The 18842-nt window shown below is 51.9% G+C and overlaps 3 protein-coding genes across 7 annotated transcripts in view; 2 read left to right on the plus strand and 1 right to left on the minus strand.

Moving 5' to 3' along the window:
* Positions 1-4672, minus strand: part of LOC103820232 (S-adenosyl-L-methionine-dependent tRNA 4-demethylwyosine synthase TYW1) — a 93253-nt gene extending 88581 nt beyond the window's left edge. For 2 of the 5 annotated variants that reach the window (XR_007779080.1, XM_018919280.3), the window contains exons 1-6: positions 4616-4669; positions 3271-3397; positions 2962-3128; positions 2187-2327; positions 1557-1658; positions 475-669 (exon numbers count right to left, since the gene is read on the minus strand). Coding sequence is in view for 4 of the 5 variants with exons in the window: in XM_018919280.3 (XP_018774825.1) it covers positions 475-669; positions 1557-1658; positions 2187-2327; positions 2962-3096 (573 nt within the window). In the remaining variant the exon portion in view is untranslated. Of the gene's footprint in view, positions 1-474; positions 670-1556; positions 1659-2186; positions 2328-2961; positions 3129-3270; positions 3398-4554 lie in introns of all 5 variants that reach the window. The other 3 variants (XM_018919281.3, XM_009094878.4, XM_018919282.3) reach the window with 3 other exon arrangements.
* Positions 4673-4674: 2 nt separating this feature from the next.
* On the plus strand, positions 4675-10816 carry SBDS (SBDS ribosome maturation factor). The gene is made up of 5 exons (XM_009094652.4): positions 4675-4859; positions 5575-5704; positions 6921-7121; positions 7674-7838; positions 8471-10816. The coding sequence occupies exons 1-5, from the start codon at positions 4732-4734 to the stop codon at positions 8597-8599; spliced, it is 753 nt and encodes a 250-aa protein (XP_009092900.2). The 5' UTR covers positions 4675-4731; the 3' UTR covers positions 8600-10816.
* Positions 10817-10952: 136 nt separating this feature from the next.
* Positions 10953-16752, plus strand: CCDC183 (coiled-coil domain containing 183). Its single transcript, XM_050981707.1, is given in 14 exon segments — positions 10953-11575; positions 11578-11650; positions 11782-11853; positions 12517-12684; positions 12803-12915; positions 12918-13179; positions 13812-13940; positions 14178-14235; positions 14318-14418; positions 14674-15156; positions 15158-15331; positions 15452-15571; positions 15781-15877; positions 16513-16752. Coding segments are annotated over 14 exon segments (2178 nt in total). The 5' UTR covers positions 10953-11360; the 3' UTR covers positions 16626-16752.
* The last annotated feature ends 2090 nt before the right edge of the window (positions 16753-18842 follow it).

Raw genomic sequence — 18842 nt, forward strand, 5'->3', positions numbered from 1 at the left:
TCAGGGGGGCCCTTGTGGCTCTGCACAACTCCTGCCAAGAAGGGACAGCCAGGGGTTTGGGCTGTGCTCCAGGGAACAGGGACAGGAGGAGAGGGAACGGACTCAGGCTGGGCTCAGGTTGGACATCAGGAGGAATTTCCCCATGGAAAGGGTAGTCAGGCACTGGCAGGGGTTGCCCAGGGAGGTTTGGAGTCCCCATTCCTGGAAGTGCCCAAGGAAGGCCTGGATGTGGCACTCAGTGCTCTGGGCTGGGGACAAGGTGGGGATCAGGCACATGGTGGGTTCAGTGATCTTGGAGGTTTTTTCCCAAGCTCAATGGCTCTGAGATTCTGCCCATGCCCTAAACCCAGCGCCTCACCCAGTCAGCACAACAGCTGCAATCCCACACAGAGCACCAGCCTCACACAGGTTGGATGCACTTCATGCAGCTGGGACTCTGAGGAGCAGAAGCCAAGGGCCTCAAGGGACACTCACTGTGTTGTAGTGATCCACATAGACCGAGTTCCCCAGCCCGAACACGGCGTATCTCAGGCCCTGCAGGAAGTTCTTCCCAACACGGAAATCATTGGCTGCCTCTTCCAGCCACCTGCAGAACCAGACTGCACTCTCTGGGGGCTGCCCCTCGGTGTAGGTGGCCACCAGGAACACACAGATGTTCCTGCTGCTTGTCTGGTCACACAAACAGGAAAGGAGGGAAAAAAAAGAAATCACTGCATTTTCTAGCACCTTCTTCTAAAGCAAAGATGTACAGCACCCAGGCAGCTGGGAGAAATCAAAAGACAAGGCTGTCTCCTGCTGGGGTGGGATGGTGCAGATGACAATCCCAAGGGTGCTGAACAATCTGCACAGCACCTTAAATTAGCAGAGAGAGGTCAAGCTGAACAGGGACACAGTGACAGAGCAAAACTGGACATCCAGCCCCATCAGCAGCTTCCTGACCCAACTCCTTCATCAGGGAAGTGCCTCATGGATAAATAGTTAAAACTCCTCAACCTCACATTTACAGGTGTGTTAGGGGCAGTATCAAATGATGGCAATTCATACTGACACCTGAAGGAATTCCCAGCATGCAGTTTCCACCAAAACTTTTTGTTAGGATTAATTAAAACTCTTAAGTTTTAATTAATCCTTAACTATCAATATTCACAGAAGAAAAACCCATCAAGGATTACTACACATAAATACACTTCACAAGGAGTTTCTATCTTAAAAGCCTCTAAAGGCTGCAGAACATGATCACCTTCCTGTTCTGGTTCTGAACCTTGCCCAGGTGTACAGAGCACCTGGGGCAGCCACTCTCACCCAGCTTACCCCTGAGTTACAGAACTGGCTCATACAGAGTCACTGTCACAGCAAAATGTCCAACTGGTGCTTTGAAATTCTCAAAATGTAGGTATTTTCTGCTGAGGGCAGATGGACTACATTTGCATAGGGAAGCAATTAATCACAAAGCTTTGGGGATTTCCAGAACAACAGAAGAGAAACACAAGAGGAAAATAGCCTTGACAACCCAAGGAAAAAATTGTGTTTGTTACTGGTGTTTATGCCACACCCACCTCCTCTACTAAACCATCTTCTGGATCATAGTCTTCCATGTTAATGACATCCACAGGCAAATTAAGGGAAGTAACAGCTTCAGCCAGAGCTTTGGCAAACCTCTGAACAAAGAAACATTGGAAGTTGTCAATTACTTCAAGGCCCATGAGCCCTGCTGTGCTCAGCCACAAGGCCTCTCCCAGCACAGGAAGAATAATGACACAGGAAGCCTGGACACTGGTACTGCAATTCCTCACATTAAAACAAAAATGGAGTACACTGGCTGAGAGTTACAACATTATAATTTCACAGTTACACACACAAATTACATTTCTTCATGAGAACTCACCAGACCCAGCAAAGTTTTCTCTCTACAAAGAGAGATAATTAAAATTATAGTGCAAGAGTGAACTTCTAGTTTTATAATCAATCTCTACTGCATGTCTGCATGTAAAGGGAGGAGAAAAATTGCTATTTTCATTAAATTTTTCACTTATCTTGCACGTTCGTCAATGATTGTAAGAAGCTAATGAAAGTGCAGATGAACTCCCAGATCTGTACCCATGGCAGTGTTTTAAGACAAGCAAGATTCCCAGATCCCAACAATATTTCAAAGCAATTTCACAGATGTGCAATAAAAGTACAGATACCTTTGCTGTGCCAGTCTGAGAGCCGTAGAAGATCTTCACTCCAGCAACATGGATCCCCTGTGCCTGACGGGGGGCACATCCATTTCCCAGTTTGTCTGATGTTCCTTCAGGGGAAGAGGGACTCTCTTGGGATTGCTCACCCTATGAAACAAGAGCTGTGTCACATTCCTTCTCCAAGGGCTGTCAAACCAAGAGCATCTAAAACTCAAATCCTGGGGGCACTCTCAGCAACAGTCAAAGCATTCTGGTTCCTGTCACACCCAGACAAACAAAGCAGGACGTGTTTTCCTGACTAAGCCACGCTACAACACACACTTGTCCAGGAGGTAGCAGGATCCAGCTGAACCTCCCAAGTCCTGCAGGAGATCTCTACCCAGCTGCAGGAGGTTTTCAACTCCTGAATGGCCTAATTCCCTCCCATCCCAAAACCAGCCCAACCTTGTCATTAGCATCATGAAAACATGAAGGTGAAAACACTGGGCACAAGCAGAGGGCTTTACCTGGAGTGACAGAGCAATCCAGGGGGACACATTCTCCCAGGAACAGTGTGAGGTGTGTCCTGCTGAGCTCTGCCCTGACATCAGAGCAATAAGAGCATTTAGTGACCCACAGACACAAACAAGCCAGGCTGAGGATCATAACCAGATAACCAAACTACATCTGGGATTTGCAACATTCTCAGCAGGCCCACGGCAGGTGCCTTTATCCAGTAACTACTCACTTCCACCCAGGTTTTTGGAGTCTCTCAGAGAGAAGTGCTGACAGGCTCAGTTACCTTCCTTTTGTCTCTGGTGGTGGTGAACTGAATGACAATCCAAAGGCTGATCCCAAAAGCAACAGCAGAATAGATGTAAAATCTGTGCAGCCATATGGACACCAGGCAAGTATGGAAGTAGCTCCACATATCCATTGAGACATCTAAATCTGGAATGTCACAGGTTCCTACAGAGTGAACATGGAATGAGCACACACAAAATAATCGCATAGAACTCACAGCCTCACATTATCAGCTATTGCCCAGGCTTTGCAGAAAACAGCTTCTGGCTAAAGACAAAGCACTAAAATTGAATCAAGAAGCCTTCACCTCCTCAGGTGTGTCAGATGAGCTCCAAGCTAGCATTCCATACTGTCAGAGGGAAACTCTGGGTTTTTCCTTGCTAGGGCAGTTCTGTTACAAGGAAAAGCAGAAAATACCTGTGCTGTCCAAGTGCCTGAAAGGAAAAAGTCCTCGTGAAACATCCAGTGGATCATACTGGCTTTAGTATTACACAAACACAACAAATGAAGTTCTCTGGAATGAGAAAGGTCCAGTCCAAGGGGGAAATCACTTGCACAGAACTTTCTGCTGAACGCAACCCTTGCTTACACACATTTGATGTCACACTGATTACAGAGTTTCAAGGGCAGACTGACACATGGATTCAATTGGAAACACTTTGACAGAATTCTTTGATGCAAGTGAAGCTCGATTTGGAACCACTGAGATGTGTCAGGTTGGTTCAGAACATTCAGGGCAGAGTAAGCCAGGGTACAGCCAGGAATGCACCTGCAGGGTGTCTGGGAATATCTACTTCAAATGGAATATTCGGGCATCCAAAAGGGCTGGTTTGTGATATTTATTGACTAAGGAACAGAGCTAACACCCTTCTACTGTCATCTGCAGCTCAGATCTTGTTTTTGTAGATATCAGTCGAGAGCACAGAATGCAAGTATTTCCAAGAGGTTGGAAACTTATACAGGCTGGTACTCAAGTTACCAGAGCAAAGGCTTAAGGGGATGCCCTTCAGCCCTCCAGCAGCAACACTGAGACTCACAATAGAGAAGAGCCAAGAGCACGTGCCCAGTGCTCCCAGTTTTACCCAAACCAGATATAGGGATTCCCTTAACCTCTATACAACTTCCTCAAATGCAATAGATACTACATATATTGAAGAGAATTTTAGCTCCAAAACAGGCACGCGCACACGTGCTCACTATTATCCCCTACACAACTACACACCCCCTAATGGCTATCACCCCACAAACACACACACCCCTCACCCTCGTGGTTATCCCTCGGTTAATGGTTAATGCCCCTCTCTCCTCCAAATATCCCACGGTTTTACCCCACCTTCTCCTGCCTCTCATGGTTATCATCCCACCACCCTCACAATTATTAAACACCCCCCACCTCAGAGTTACCACCCCCGTATACTACGTACGGTTAATAAATACCCCCACGGTCATTACCCCCACCCCCCTCCAGAGCACCCTCTCACAGTTACAAACGCTCACACAGACTGTTGTTATATCCCCCCCACGGTTATCAGCCCATACACACACTATTATCCCTCACACTCAGTTATCAGCCCATACACACAGTTATTACCCCACAAGCACGGTTATTCTGTTCCCCCCATCACGGCCCGGTTCTCCCGCCCAGCACTGACCCCGCTACCCGCCCGGCTCCCCTCAGGCCGCCATGCGCCGCTCCCGCCCCTTCCGCCCGTGCCGCCGTTCACTGCCGGGCCGGGCCGGGGGCGGGGCGGAGCGAGCGGTCGCTGCCATGTCCATCTTCACCCCCACCAACCAGATCCGCCTCACCAATGTGGCCGTGGTGCGAGCACGGCGCGCCGGGAAGCGCTTCGAGATCGCCTGTTACCGCAACAAGGTCATGGGCTGGCGCAGCGGAGCGTGAGTGCCCGGGGAGCCGACGGGGAGGCGGCTTGGGCCCGGCGTGGGGCCCGGGGAAGGGCCCGTGTGGGGGCCCGGGTGTGAGGGGGTCGTACCGGGCACCCCGTGTGGGCTCTTGGTAGCGGCGCGGGAGGGGAGCCCGTGTGAGGACCGGGAAGGGCCTGGGGCGTGGGAGGGGGGTCGGCAGTGACCGTGCAGGACCCGGCTGCGGGGCCGGGGATCGTGCGCGGCCCCGGCCCCCCGATCTGACCCCGGGAGGAGGCGAGGGGCCGGTAACGGGAACACCGTGCCCGGGCCTGGGCAGCGACACCTCTGTGCTGGAAGGTTCCAGCTGTGCTGAGTCAGCCCGGGGCAGTGGGAGCTCTTTCTCCTCGCTGAACGCAGCTGTGCTCCTAGCATTGCTGCTTTGCTGGAGAGGGGCTTTGGGCAAGGCATGGAGTGCCATGACAAGGGACAGTGTTTCACTCTGACAGAGGGCAGGGATGCATAGATGGAATATTGGGAAGGAATTGTTCCCTGGGAGGGTGGGCAGGCCCTGGCACAGGGTGCCCAGAGCAGCTGGGGCTGCCCTTGGATCCCTGGAAGTGTTCAAGGCCAGGCTGGATGGGGTTTGGAGTAGACTGGGACACTGCAAGGTGTCTGTGGTCATGGCAGGGGAGGGACTGGCATCATTCTGGGATTATTCTGAGTTTTCTACGTTTGTCTTACTCTCTAGGGAGAAAGATCTCGACGAGGTCCTGCAGACACACACAGTGTTTGTCAATGTCTCCAAAGGCCAGGTGGCAAAGAAGGAAGATCTGGTTAAAGCATTTGGAACAGATGACCAGACAGAAATCTGTAAGATGGTAGGTTTCACACACTTTGCTTTATAAAAGATGTGAGAAGATTTAGTCATGCAGCTAGGTTGGTTTGTAGTGAAAGGTATTTCTAGAATGCTGCTATAGGTGAAAGGGTTGCTTGTTAAGAAATGGGTAAAAAGGAGTTGTAGCTCTGTTTTATAATTTTAAATTTGGCATATGCATGTGGCTGGGAAGAATTCTGTCTAACATACAACTTGCATGCACTGATGTGTCTGGGCACAACCAGCACTGAAGAGTTCCTCACATAAGATAAGTTATTAAGAATGCAAAAAAAAGAGGAGGACAGTGGCTTACTTTGGAGAGCTCACTTGAGATCTAATTTCTTAGTCCTAACTGGTGGGATATGAACTATGGACTTACTGTGGTTGATAAGATTTCAGTAAATCTCTTGAGTCAGCATTGCCCTGGCAGCCAGTATGGACATCCCTCTCCTGGGGTCACCAGGTCCAGTATCAACAGCTGGTCCAGGGAGGGAATTGCCCTACTCTGCTCTTGGACACTTTTGGGTGCCACAATATAAGAGAGATCTGAAGCTGTCAGAGTCCAAAGAAAGCGTCAAAGAAAGTGAAGGGCCTGGAGGGGCCACACAAGGAGCAGCTGAGGGCACTTGGTCTGTTCAGCCTGAGGAGACTGAGGTCAGACCTCATGGGGGCCTGCAGCTCCTCCCAAGGGACAGCTCTGATCTCTGCTCTGTGTGACAAGGACAGCACCCAGGGAAGGGCTGGAACTGTGCCAGGGCAGTTTTATGTTGGATTTTAGGGAAAGGTTCTTCCCCCAGAGGGTGCTGGGCACTGCCCAGGCTGCCCAGGGAATGGGCACAGCTCGAGGCTGCCAGAGCTCCAGGAGCTCCCAGGGATGCCCAGGCTGGGATTGTTGGGGTTTCTGCGCAGGGCCAGGAGCTGGACTGGATGATCCTTGGGGGGTCCCTTCCAGCTTAAGATATTCTGTGATTCTTTGAAATCTGTGTTTCTCTTGCTGCTGTTTAGTGTTTCTGGGGTGAGTTTTTTTTGTCTGAAGCCTTTTCAATGCTGTCTGTTGTGATGATTCACATTATTAAATTGATTATTGTTAGCTGCGCTTCAAATCTCACCCAACCTTTCAAGCAGCTGTCAAATTTAACAAAGTTACTCAAAGTTGTCAAATTTAACTTGTCAGTCTTAAATCCAGGATGTTCATTAACGGGTTTCTGTGGATAAAACAGATTTTGTCCAAAGGGGAGCTGCAGGTGTCAGACAAGGAGCGGCACACGCAGCTGGAGCAGATGTTCCGGGACATCGCCACCATCGTGGCTGACAAATGTGTGAACCCCGAGACCAAGAGGCCCTACACAGTGATCCTCATCGAAAGGGCCATGAAGGACATCCACTACTCTGTCAAACCCAACAAGAGCACAAAGCAGCAGGTGAGTTTCCTGCAGTATCCTGCTGCGAGGTGCTGCCATCCAGTGTAATTCCTTGGGTCTCAGCCACAGAGGGATCAGCAGAGCCCTGGGATATGAGGCCTGCACAGGGATTACTTGGCCATCTGGCAGCTGAGTGCTGCAGAGAAGCAGCTCCTGAAACTCTGGCAATTTATTTGCTAAGAATTCAGGGAGGGGAGAAAGAAAGGAAAAAACCAACAGTGATACACTTAGAGCAGAAATAAAAGGTTTATGATTTATGCTAATTGAGGTGGTATATCAGGTTTGCATCTGAGCAATGTGGGTTTGTGGTGTTTTGCAGTATAGCTATATAATTTTATTTCAGACAGCTTTTAAGTGTTCAAAGTGATCACAAACAGCAAGTCAGCCTTTTCTTGTTCATCTGTCATAAGAGCGTGATAGCAATCTCCCTGCAGCAGAGCAGCAGTGCCCAACACTGAGAGATTGCTCTGAAGCTGGGGAAAAGGTTTGAGATTTGGATCTGGGTGCTGGGTTTTAAGCAGATGTACAAGTGGTCTTTTTCTTGTCCAACAGGCCCTGGAAGTGATCAGGCAGCTGAAGGAGACCATGCAGATTGAACGTGCTCACATGAGGCTGAGGTTTATCCTGCCAGCAAAGGAGGGCAAGAAACTGAAAGAGAAGCTCAAACCACTGATTAAAGTTACTGAGAGTGAAGACTTCCAGGAGCAGCTGGAAATGGTGAGCAAAAAGCAGTCCCTGGGCTTCAGGTTTGATTTGAACTACACATGTGTATTTTATTAGGAGATGAATTCATTTATGAAATCTGTTTAGATAAATTGAAGGCTTGCCAGAGATCATGAATGAGAGCTGCAGTTGGGAATTTTTAATTTCACACAATCCTAGTGATGTGAGCATGGAAGCAGCCTTTGGCATCCAGAGGTTGCTGCTCCAAGCTGAGGAGTGCACAGTGCAATTCCTCTTAGCAGTGATGATCCTGCAACACTAATAAGTCTCTCTCATATGTGGAACATTTTTGTTATTTGTTTGGTGGCTTCTGTCTAGATTTTAAGGGTGGCTAATTATTTTTTATTCAAGTTGGTGTGTAAAGCAAAATTCGGTATTAAAATCTTCATACAAACAGATTATAATCCAGCAATCTCAACTGGCAAAATCCATGTCCAGCATGGGGAACTGGAACTGTAGAGCTCTGTGGAAAGTTTGCTGCCAGACAGAGCTTGTCAACTCTTCAGAGTCCTCCTCATTAACTAACTAGGATTGTTTTAATGAAAGTGAATGTTAGGCCTTGGGTAGAGGCTAATGAAATAAATCCAAAAGTTCTTGGCTGACTGATGAAATGTGGAACATTCCAGGTGTGCCTTATTGACCCGGGCTGCTTCAGGGAGGTCGACGAGCTGATCCGCAGTGAGACAAAAGGGAAAGGATCCCTGGAAGTGCTCAGTCTGAAGGATGTGGAGGAAGGAGATGAAAAGCTTGAATAACAAAATCTTCCTGCAGCAGATCTGCTTCAACACCCTCCCCGCAGTGACTGGTGTAGCCACTCTTCTGTTAGGCCTTCATGGTTTTTTCCAATCTCTTGCTGCCAAATATTTTCTGACACTAATCCTTTGGGATTTTTCCATGCAATGTGGGGTGAGGTTTTTTTATCATTTTACACTTGCTTGGTTTACAGATGTCTTTGCCTATAAGAAGATTTTGTGTCAGAGTTGCACTAATAAGGACTGAGTTAGGGTGTGGTAGATGATTACTCTGGCTTTGCTTTAGTTTCAGGGTTGCTGTTGAAGTGTGTTTGAGCGATTTGGTGCCAATTGTTTGTATCTTCAGGTTGTCAGTGTTGAGTGGGAGATTGCACTGGTCACTGAGGAGTGGCTTTGTATGTGAGGAGAGGGACCTTAAGAAAAGAGAGCTGCATTTTCACTTCTAAACAGGTGCAGGGTGGATCATGTCTAAAAATCAGTCTCTTGGCAGCATGAAAACTGACTTAGGCTTCCATAATTGGCTACTTGGTAATTAAAGTACTTCAAAGGACCATTCATAAAGAATTCCTTCACTGGCTATAGCAGCATTTGCTGACGTAGAGATGATGTTCTCCAAATAACTTATTTGTAGAATATATTTAGCTACATTATTAAAAACAAATTATAATCTATTTATATATTATAGATACAGAAATAAATGAGACACTTATTTTTGTTAATAGTAGAGGAGATATCCCCGGCTGAGGCAATGCTTTTGTAGGCTGAGGGAGTAGCCTGTGCTTCAGAGCTGCTCCTTTCACATGATAAAATGAATCTCAAACAGGCAGTGGTATCCTCTGGCCACGGAGCCAGACAGGCTTTTGTTAGACTGTAATTCCCAGCAGGAATTGTTTGTGTGCGCCCCTTTGCTTTTTAGTGCAACAGAACAATTCTGGCAGCTATCCTTTATCCTCTGTCTTTTTTTTTTTTTTTTTTTTTTTTTTCTGCTCTGTAATCCATGCACAGAATTACCAGCCAGCTCCTGAGGCATGGGATATAGTTCTTGCTAATTCTGTTAAATCTTGCTGCTGCTGTGTTAAACAAATTATTTAAAGTTGAACTGGGGTATTGCAAAGAAAAGGGGAAGAGAGGACAGCAGTGGGGGAAGGAGACGCTAAAAATACAAAACACCAGGCAAAGCAGATATGGTTCAGTGACTAAAAGCTAAATCAGCAGGAGTTTGAGGAGCCTTTAATATGACATTCCTGTTTCCATGCAGATAGCTGGTAGCAGGTGAGGAGCTGTGGGCCAGCCAGGGAGATCTCTCCCAGGTGAGTGTGGTGCTCTTTGGTTGCTGTTGCCTTCCAGAGACTTCCCCCTTCTGTGACAGTTAAACAGAGCTGGGTTTGTGCTGCTTACCTTTCATCTGCACCTTTAACTCATTGTGAATTTCCTGGAATTTCATCAGGGAGAGTGGAAATCAGCTGGAGGAGGGGAGGTTTGGCATGTGAGGTGGCTGCAGGGCTGGAACCTCAGTCCAAGGCTGCCCCTTGGGAGTGGATTTCTGCAGCAGCCAATTTGTGTGCACTCATGCAAGGCTGGGATCAATTCCTTCAGCAGCATTTTGGGAGGATCTGCCTCTCTAGAGCCTGAGTTTTGCTGAGGGCAGGTGAAACAGATATTCTTGAACCACTTTATCCATTTTAAAATGCTTTTGTGTGCTCCCAGGGGTTTAAATGCTGCCTAGGAAATTCAGGGGTGTAGTGACTGGATATGCCATGCAGACAGGGCTCGGTGTGGAGAGCTCTGTGTGCACAGGCAGCTCCCCTGGGTTCCACCCTGGGCTGCTGCCTTCACGTGCCCCTCCCTCCAGACACACTTTGGGAAGGACTGAAGATGATCATGTTGATATTTAGCTCGTCACTGGAAATTAGCACTAACATGCAATTCATAGATATGCAAATAAGATGCGGAGCAAGACTCTCAGAGGATATTGTGTCAATACCTTATTTCACAATTCTTTTATTTCTTGGTTTGCTGTGTTTAACACCTTGAGCACAACAGGATGGCAGCAGGTTAAAGATCTGGAGTTCCAGAACTGAATCTAAGCTGATTCATGAGCTTGGTGCTTGGAAGGCAATTTCTTTATAAAGTCTTTTTCTGCAAATCCAAACATTAAGGATTTTCTCTGGTAGAGGGAGCTTGAGTTTATTTATGGACAAATAAAGATACATGCTGGCATTTCTTGTTATGTTTGTAGTTCAGCAAGAGCATATGGTGAGCATCAGAATAAAGCTCAGGATTGGTAACTAGTTTGTCTTTGCCCATTCCAAAAAGACACAACCATTGCACAACCATTTCCTGGCTAATTAGCTGGAATTTTCAGATAGGTGGGCATTTAAATAAGCTGTCAGCTTCCAGGAGAGCACTGCTGGTGTGTTTAGATACACAGGCACATGTGTTTGCCCTGGAATTCTCTGTTCCTAGTTTGACTCAGAATGATCCCTGACATCTGCCACTGTCACAACAATGGGAGACAAAGCTGGAATGCTTCTCTGCCCCCTTCCAAGAGCTCATTAATCAGTTGTTAATTAACCTGTTCCCTGCAGAAGTGTTGGGGAAGGGGCAGCGCCATGGCTGAGCAGGAGACGTGGCCAGTGGCAGTTGCCAGTGCCACGGTAACAGTTCCACGGTGGAACCCTGCGGTCACAACGCTGTGACAGCTCCCGGGGTAGCAGGGCCTCGGCATCTGTCCTACAGGGATCTGGGAATGGTGGGCCACAGGATGGAGGCCCCCAGCAGCGCGCGGGGCCCCAAGGCCGACCTGAGCCAGCGCAGCCAGGAGATGCGTGTCCTCGTGGGCCTGCAAGGTGCTGCCTTGGGCTGCTCAGGGACAGGGGGGTCACAGCCCCCTTGTCCCACGCGCTACCATTGGCTGCCTGATGTCCTCCAGAGCAAGGCGGGAAGATTTTCGCTCAGTCCTGCGAGGAAAAGCTCCGGCAGAACAGAGAGCTGCTCCCCAGCCTGCAGGCAGCCTTACAGGAGGACTCCAATATCCTGAAATTCGTCCTGAAGGTACCAGCAGATCTCTCCTGCTGCACCCCTGCCTGGTGCTGGCCCTGCTCCCCCAGTCCCTCCAGAAGCTGGAGGAAAAGATGTCATTCCCAGGCTGACAGTGACCATCTTTGTTCCTCCCCTGCCCACAGTACAACAAACTCCCCATTAAGGATGCTTTTGGAGAGGGCCAGGAGCTCGTTTCAGCCACTCAGAGCCTGGAGGTAACGGCAGGGCTGGGAGCAGGGGCTGGGGCTCTGGGGACACTGAGAAGAACAGTGCACAGCAGAGGGACATGCTGCCAGCACAGGACAACCCCATGGGGCTGCTGTGGAGGCATGGGGTGTTCATGTCTGGTCCCATGGGACACATCCATGCAGCCCTTTTGTCCCAGCAGACCTTGCTGTCCCACCCCATGTGTCCCTGGCACTGCCTGTGTTCCTACAGAGTGCAGTTGCATCCCTGGCAGAGATGCTGTCCCTGCCCTTCACTGCCTGTCCCAAGGTTGTGCCCTGGTTACAAACCCATGGAGATCGAGGCTGTGCCTACAGAGCTGCCTTTCCCCAGAGGCCTTGTGCAGTAGCAGAGCGGTGCTGCTGCTCTCTGGCAGCATCCCCATCTGGGCCCTGATCGATTTTATTGATCCCCAGCCCTGCTCCATGTTATGCAGAGTCCCTAAGCCCAGCCCTGCCACCAGCAGTTTGCCCTCCTCTGCCTTACCCCAGACAGCCCCCAGAGCAAAGCTTTCCCAGACCCCATCCTGTCAAACCAGTGAAAACATACTGGAGCAGCATCTCAGTGTCCCCAGCTCTACCTTGGGGGCAGTTTTCTGGGCAGCATCCCCTTCTGCAGCATCCAGCCTGGAAAATGGTCTCATGCCCATCCAGGTGCTCATAAAGAAGATCGAGGCCAAAATCCATGACCAGGTGAAGGTGTGTGACATGCTGGTGCACCAGCTGAAGCAGTGGAGCCAAGCCAGGGACGAGCGCCAGAGGCATCTGCAGGATCTGCAGGATGCTGAGACAGACCCTAAGTGGCAAGAGCCACAGTTGCAGGTACCCAGGAGCCCAGTGTGCCAACACCCATCAGGGCTTTAATGCAGCCCCTGCACCCCCAGCTGGGCACTGGGCTGGGCACATAGTCACTCTGTGCTTCCCCCGGTGTCTGCCCCAGACCATTCGCCAGCTGGGCAATGACATCGAGAAGATGCTCTTGAAAATTCACAGTGGAGAGATCGTGACCAACCTGTACCTGAGGCTGCAGGAGGTCCTGAGGAGGGTGAGCTCCTCCTCACTTGTGCCAGTGTTTCACCTGCTCTCCCTGCAAAGGCACAGGGTGCCCAAGGGACTGTGTCCCAGGGAACACCCTGCTGGTCCCCTCCATGCCCTGTCACAGCACGGGGGACCCTGGTGGATGACGTGCTGTGGCTCCCTGTGTGCCAGGAGCTGGTGTACATGCCTCGATCCCTAGACCTCCTATCTGGGATGACTGTGATGTACCACGAGGAGCTCACAGCCCGGACTACCCTCAAAGCCAACGATGTCATCAAGGTGAGATAACTTGGGCCCTTTCCCACCCTCCAGCGCCCACAGACAGCACCACATACCTGGGCCTGAGAGCCTTCCTTCAGTGAAGTGCAAAAGAAATGGAGTTAAGGTTGCCCACAGCACCCAGAGGCCTCCATAGGTCCTCCAAGGTCTCCCTCTTGTCCCCTGGGGCTGGGGTCAACCTGTCTGAAATACCAGCCATGGCAAGGGCAGTGTGTCCCACACCCCAGCCCTCCTTGCCAAGCTTCCTTCACATCCTGTTTGCATAGACTGGGGTCACTTTTGACACTGGACTTCCCAGGAGCTCATGCAGTAGCTCATATCACAGATTCATGGAAAGGTTTGGGTTAGCAGGGGCCTTAAAGCTCATCTCATTCCAGCCCCCTGCCATGGGCAGGGACACCTTCCACTCTCCCAGCTTGCTCCAACCCTGTCCAGTCTGACCTTGGACACTTCCAGGGATCCAGAGGCAGCCACAGCTGCTCTGGGCACTCTGTGCCAGGGTGTCACCACCCTCACAGGGAAGAATTTCTTCCCACATCTCAATCTAAACCAATACTTGAACCTAATAACCAATCTGTAGAAAGCTCCAACTATCTTTGGCAGAAACTCTTCCCTTTTCTGTTATGCTCCAGAAACTCATGACCGAGGCAGGACCCCAGGTCCGTGTGGAGAAGCAGCTCAGGGACCAGTCCCTGGCTGAGCAGAGGAAGCACATCGAGAACCTCCGGCGCCAGGAGGAGAGCGAGAGGCAGCAGAGGCAGGTGAGCTGGGTGTGGGGCAGGCAGGGGCTGGGCTGTGGGGCAGGCGAGCTGGGCTGTGGGGCAGGCGAGCTGGGTGTGGGATGGGCAGGTGAGCTCTGGGTGTGGGATGGGCACACCAGGTGAGCTCTGGGTGTGGGTGAGCTGGGTATGGGGCAGGTGAGCTGGGTGTGGGGCAGGCAGGGGTGGGGACAGCCTGTGGTGCTGAGCCCCTAGGGGTGACAGTGACTGTCCTTGCAGCAAGCTGTGTACATGCTCTCTGCAGAGCAGGACCAGAGCTCCTCAGAAACAGTGATGGGTGAGTGCCTGGCAGGGGGCAGGGCAGGGGGATGTGGGCACAGCCACGGACACCCTGCCCTGCTCCTTCCCTGCCACCCCAGGTGCTGATGTGGAGGCCGCCATGGCCAAGATGCAGCGTGAGGCCTTTTTGACCGACAAGATGGAGAAGGCAAAGACTGCCCTGCAGTGCTCCTGCCTCTGGGTAATGGAAAACCCATCCCTGCTAGAACCTGGGGCTGCTGGAGCGCTGGGTAGCTGCGGCCTCTCTGCTCCCCCCATTTCCCTGTGCAGTTATCTGCTCTTCTCTCCCTGGAGCCCCACAAAGCCCCTCTTTGCAGGCAGGCACTGCCCTTCTCCATGAGCAGAAACTACAGAGCTCCATGGTGCTGTAATCCCCCCGAGGCCCTGCTTCCAGCAGGAGCACCTTGGGCTAAGTCCTTGTGTCCCCCTTGGCCAGGACATCCCCAGCAGCATCCAGGCACAGAGGAAATCCCTGGGGAACCTGCAGCAGCACATCGATGAGTGCAACGAGAGGAAGAACATGCTGAAGAAGACGCTGCAGAAGCTGGAGTCGAAGCAGGCTAAACTGAAGTTTAACCAGCCTGTCAGCACCACCAGGTGCTGCTGGCCTCGCACAGCTGTGCCAGCCAGGCCACCATCCTTGGGGAAGACATGTCCCAACAGGCACCCTGACCTCCAGCCCACTGCAGCCACGCACTCCTCCCACACTGGGAGGGTTTCTGAGCTCCCAGCTCTGCTGATGGCAGAGCAGAGACCCCAAAGCTCCCACTGGGGTCCAGGAGCTCCCTTTCTCCTTGCTTGGCATGGGAAGTGCTGCCAGCAGCATGGAGCTGGCCTGCAGTTGGGGTGGGGCAACCTGAACAGCTTTTGGAGCAGCTTTGGGGTGTCTCTGCACCCCTCTGCAGCTGTATGATGTGAGTGTGGCTGGCTCCAGGAAGCAGGAGGAGGAGCTGAGGGACAACCTGAAGCAGGAAGAGGCCCGTCTGGAGCAGATGCGAGCCCAGATGCTGAACAACCAGAAGCGCCTGATCGAGTTTGAGAACATCATTGACAACATGTTCCTCCGCCTGCAGGGCATCTCCATCCCTGGCAAGGTACCACGGGGCTCCAGGGGAGCAGGGCCATGCAGGTAGGGCAGCACAGGTACACCTGGCACAGCTGCCGCTGCCACCAGGGCCTGGCTGTCCCCACCAAGGTGGCTGTGTCTCCCCCAGGAGGACTCTGGTGCGGTGCTGGGGCTGGAGGAGAAGCTGCAGCACTGTGAGCAGAAGCTGCAGTTCCTGAAGGAGAAGGTGGCAGCCCGGCCCGAGGACAGCACTGATGAACACAGTGAGGTATGGGGACTCTGGCCCTCAGTGGCCCTGGGGACTCACTCAGGGCTCTCAGGGATGGCCACCCAAGCCTTTCTTCCTCAGCAAGGCCACAGGGAAGAGCCAGCCCCAGATGGCACCGGGCCCCATGGGGTTCCTCAGGTGGGTGTTGCAACCCTTGGGTTGCAACACCCACCTGCCCTCCAGCCCTTAACCCAGGCTGTCTTTCACAGACTTTTACCAAGGTCAGGAATATTCTGGAGGAAAGAACTGCAGGAGAAACACAGAACCTGAGGATTTCCTTTGAGGATGAAGATGCTATGGAAGATGGTAGGAGAGCACAACGGGAACATGTCCTACAGTGACTGTTCCAGCCCTGCCCCCTGGGAGGGGGGGGGAGTCCTTGTTTGTCTCCTACTGCCCCAGCAGATGCCAACCCACATATTGCCTCCAGGGTTTGAGGCTGACCTTGGCTGTTTCCAAGGCTTCAGACGTGGGTGGTGTTTTTAGGCAGGGGTGGGGGAGAATGAAGGCAGGTGGTGGCATGATGAGTACCAAGCTACTGCAGGAACAAGGAGAGATATTGTGGTGTGGGGCAAGAGGGAACACCACCCTCATCTCCAAAATCATCTGATTGCGAAGAATAATCAGTGCTTGGTTCTGCCTGTGGATGCTCCTGGAAGAGGCAAAGAGCTTTTGGCAGCTCACCACCTTTCTTTAGCAAAGCAGGAGCTGTGCCACCACACTGCAGCTCCAGACCTTTATGGGAAGCCCCAGCAGTGTAATGGAGATGAGCCACAGTGGTGGTATCACCAGGTCCCACAGGTCACCCTGGGATGCTGGGCTGGAAAGGTCCACGAGGACTCTCCTGGATCCCACGAGCCCAACAAAATGTTGCAGCTCTCCCAGGAACATGGTCACAGCCGAGGTGGCCTCCGGACCTTCCCCTCTACTCTCCCCTCCAGACACCTTGGATTTTGAGGATGAAGACCATGACTACATCCCCAGCCGGGAGGACATCAAGAAGCAGGGGCAGCAGCTGATCCGCATGAACACCAGACGTCGCAAGAAGAAGTAGTGGTTTCTCCATGTGAGCTCTGAAGGCCTCAGGCCACCCCTTTTACCCTTTTCCCAGCAGGAGCACCTTGGGCTGAGTTTTCTCAGTATGCTTTTCCCAGCAGGTTTAATAAATCAGATCTTCTTCATTCTTCTCACTTCCATGGTAAGGCTGGAACAGGTGCTCCTAGGTCACTTCTGTCACTCACAACATGTTGGGGTCCATCCTGAGGGGTTCTGAGCTGGGTTTGGAGGTGGGGATGGGCTGGGTTAGGAACAGGTTCAGCCCCTGGAGCAAAGCTGGGGCTGGGCTGGCTTTCTCACCCTTGGTGCTGTGGAACCATCACCTTCCTGGGACCTCTGATGCCTCAGGGGCTGGAGCCTGTCTGAGCCAGTGATGGGGAAATGTGGGGAATGGCTGAGTCCTTTGGGGTCCCAGGGTGGGAGTCCTCGTGTCCGCACGTGGGAGCGGAAGGGCAAAGCCTACCCGGGAAGGAGAGACCCAAAGCTGAGCTGTGCCCCCAGCCTGGAGCCTCTCCCATCCCTGCTCCTGCCCTGATCCTGGAGCAAGCCCCAGACGTCACGAGGGCTGCAGGAGGGTCTGGGGGATCAGGAGTGTCCTAGTGTGTGACCCAGGACAGCAGAGGCTGCTGCTCCAGGGTGGGATCCCCAGTCCTGCTGAGGGGCACCCAATGTGTCCCCTCTCCTCTCATGCTGCAAATAGATGGTGCTATTTCTCCAAGAACAGCCAGAACTGAGGGGCTCTGCCTGTGCTTCTGGATAGAGAGCCAGAACAGGGGCACCTTGTCCCTTTCCACATGGGAATGTCAGCGTCAGAGCAGACTCCCTGCCTGTTCTGCTCTGTGCTTCGTGCTGACATCATCAATGACATCACCAGTGAGGGGAGGAACAGCTGCTGCTCCCAAGCGTGTCAGCACTGCTCCTGGTGGGTCTCGTGGAGTGGGCACTATCTTCACAAAATACAGCACAACCTGAGGTTTTTCAGAGAAGCTCCAGAAATAACATCACGTGTCAGTAAAGGCATCTCATGGAGCTTCCCAGAATCCACAGCCACAGGTGGGCTCTTCTACAGAGACCAGGCTGTAATTGCATATCCATCTGTTCATGTCGTGTTCTCGTGTGCCCACCACAGCCTCACAGAGGGAAGAGTTTCTTCCCAACATCCCATCTATTCCTGCCCTCTGGCAGTGGTAGCCATTCCCTGTGTCCTGTCCCTCCATCCCTTGTCCCCAGTCCTTCTCCAGCTCTCCTGGAGCCCCTTTAGGCCCTGCAAGGGGCTCTGAGCTCTCCCTGGAGCCTCTTCCTCTCCAGGTGAGCACCCCCAGCCCTCCAGCCTGAGAAATGTGTCAGGCTCTAGGTCTGGTCTTTCCACACTGGCTGTGGGGAACAGGGAAGTGGGAAAAGGCATGGAAGAGCTGGAGCTGGCTGGAGACTCCAGCCTGTGTTCCATTTTCTGGCTCGAAGGTAATTCAGGTTTAGCTGCCTTTACGGGAGGGGCAGAGCAGCAGCAATGGGGTTTCACTTCTCTGAACTCCTCCTGCCCTGGGCAGGGGATCCAAGGACTACCTGCTCCATCAGGAGCATCCGCTGAATGTGCTCAGACACTGCATTGCAACCCCTCGTCACAGCTGCCAGAAGAGGGAAGGGCTGTCACCCCCAGCCAGCAGCTCCCAGGCATGCAGATGGAGCTGGGAGCAATCAGGGTGACTGCTCATGGCTCCCCTGGATCTGGGGAGAGACAGAGCCCAGTGCAATTGGAATGACTGCTCCTGGCTCTGCTCCTGGCTCCCCTGGATCCGGGAGAGATGGAAATGGGAGCAATAGGAATTGACTGCTCCTGGCTCCCCTGGATCCAGGAGAGATGGCACCAGGAATGGATGTGACAAGTGGAGAAGAAGTACTAGGGAGGGGGGAAAGAGCCAGAGGCAGTACCTTGTTTCTGGATTTGAAAAGGTGGGGCTGCAGGGGCTCTCCCATAGGGGAAAATATAATTAATTATATAAGGCACAAATGGAGAAGGGAAGGGAAATGGAAAAGGGAAATGGAAAGGAAGGGGAAAGGGAAATGGAAAAGGGAAATGGAAAGGAAGGGGAAAGGGAAACAACAGGACTGAGGTCTCATTAGGTATTAGGCATGGGTGGTACAGCCCAGGGAAGGAGATGGGAGATTTCCTTTTCTGTTCTAAGAAACCTTTATTCCCTTCCTCCAAGCTCGGCTG

Source organism: Serinus canaria, chromosome 19 (assembly GCF_022539315.1).
Source record: "Serinus canaria isolate serCan28SL12 chromosome 19, serCan2020, whole genome shotgun sequence".
Taxonomy (NCBI): domain Eukaryota; kingdom Metazoa; phylum Chordata; class Aves; order Passeriformes; family Fringillidae; genus Serinus; species Serinus canaria.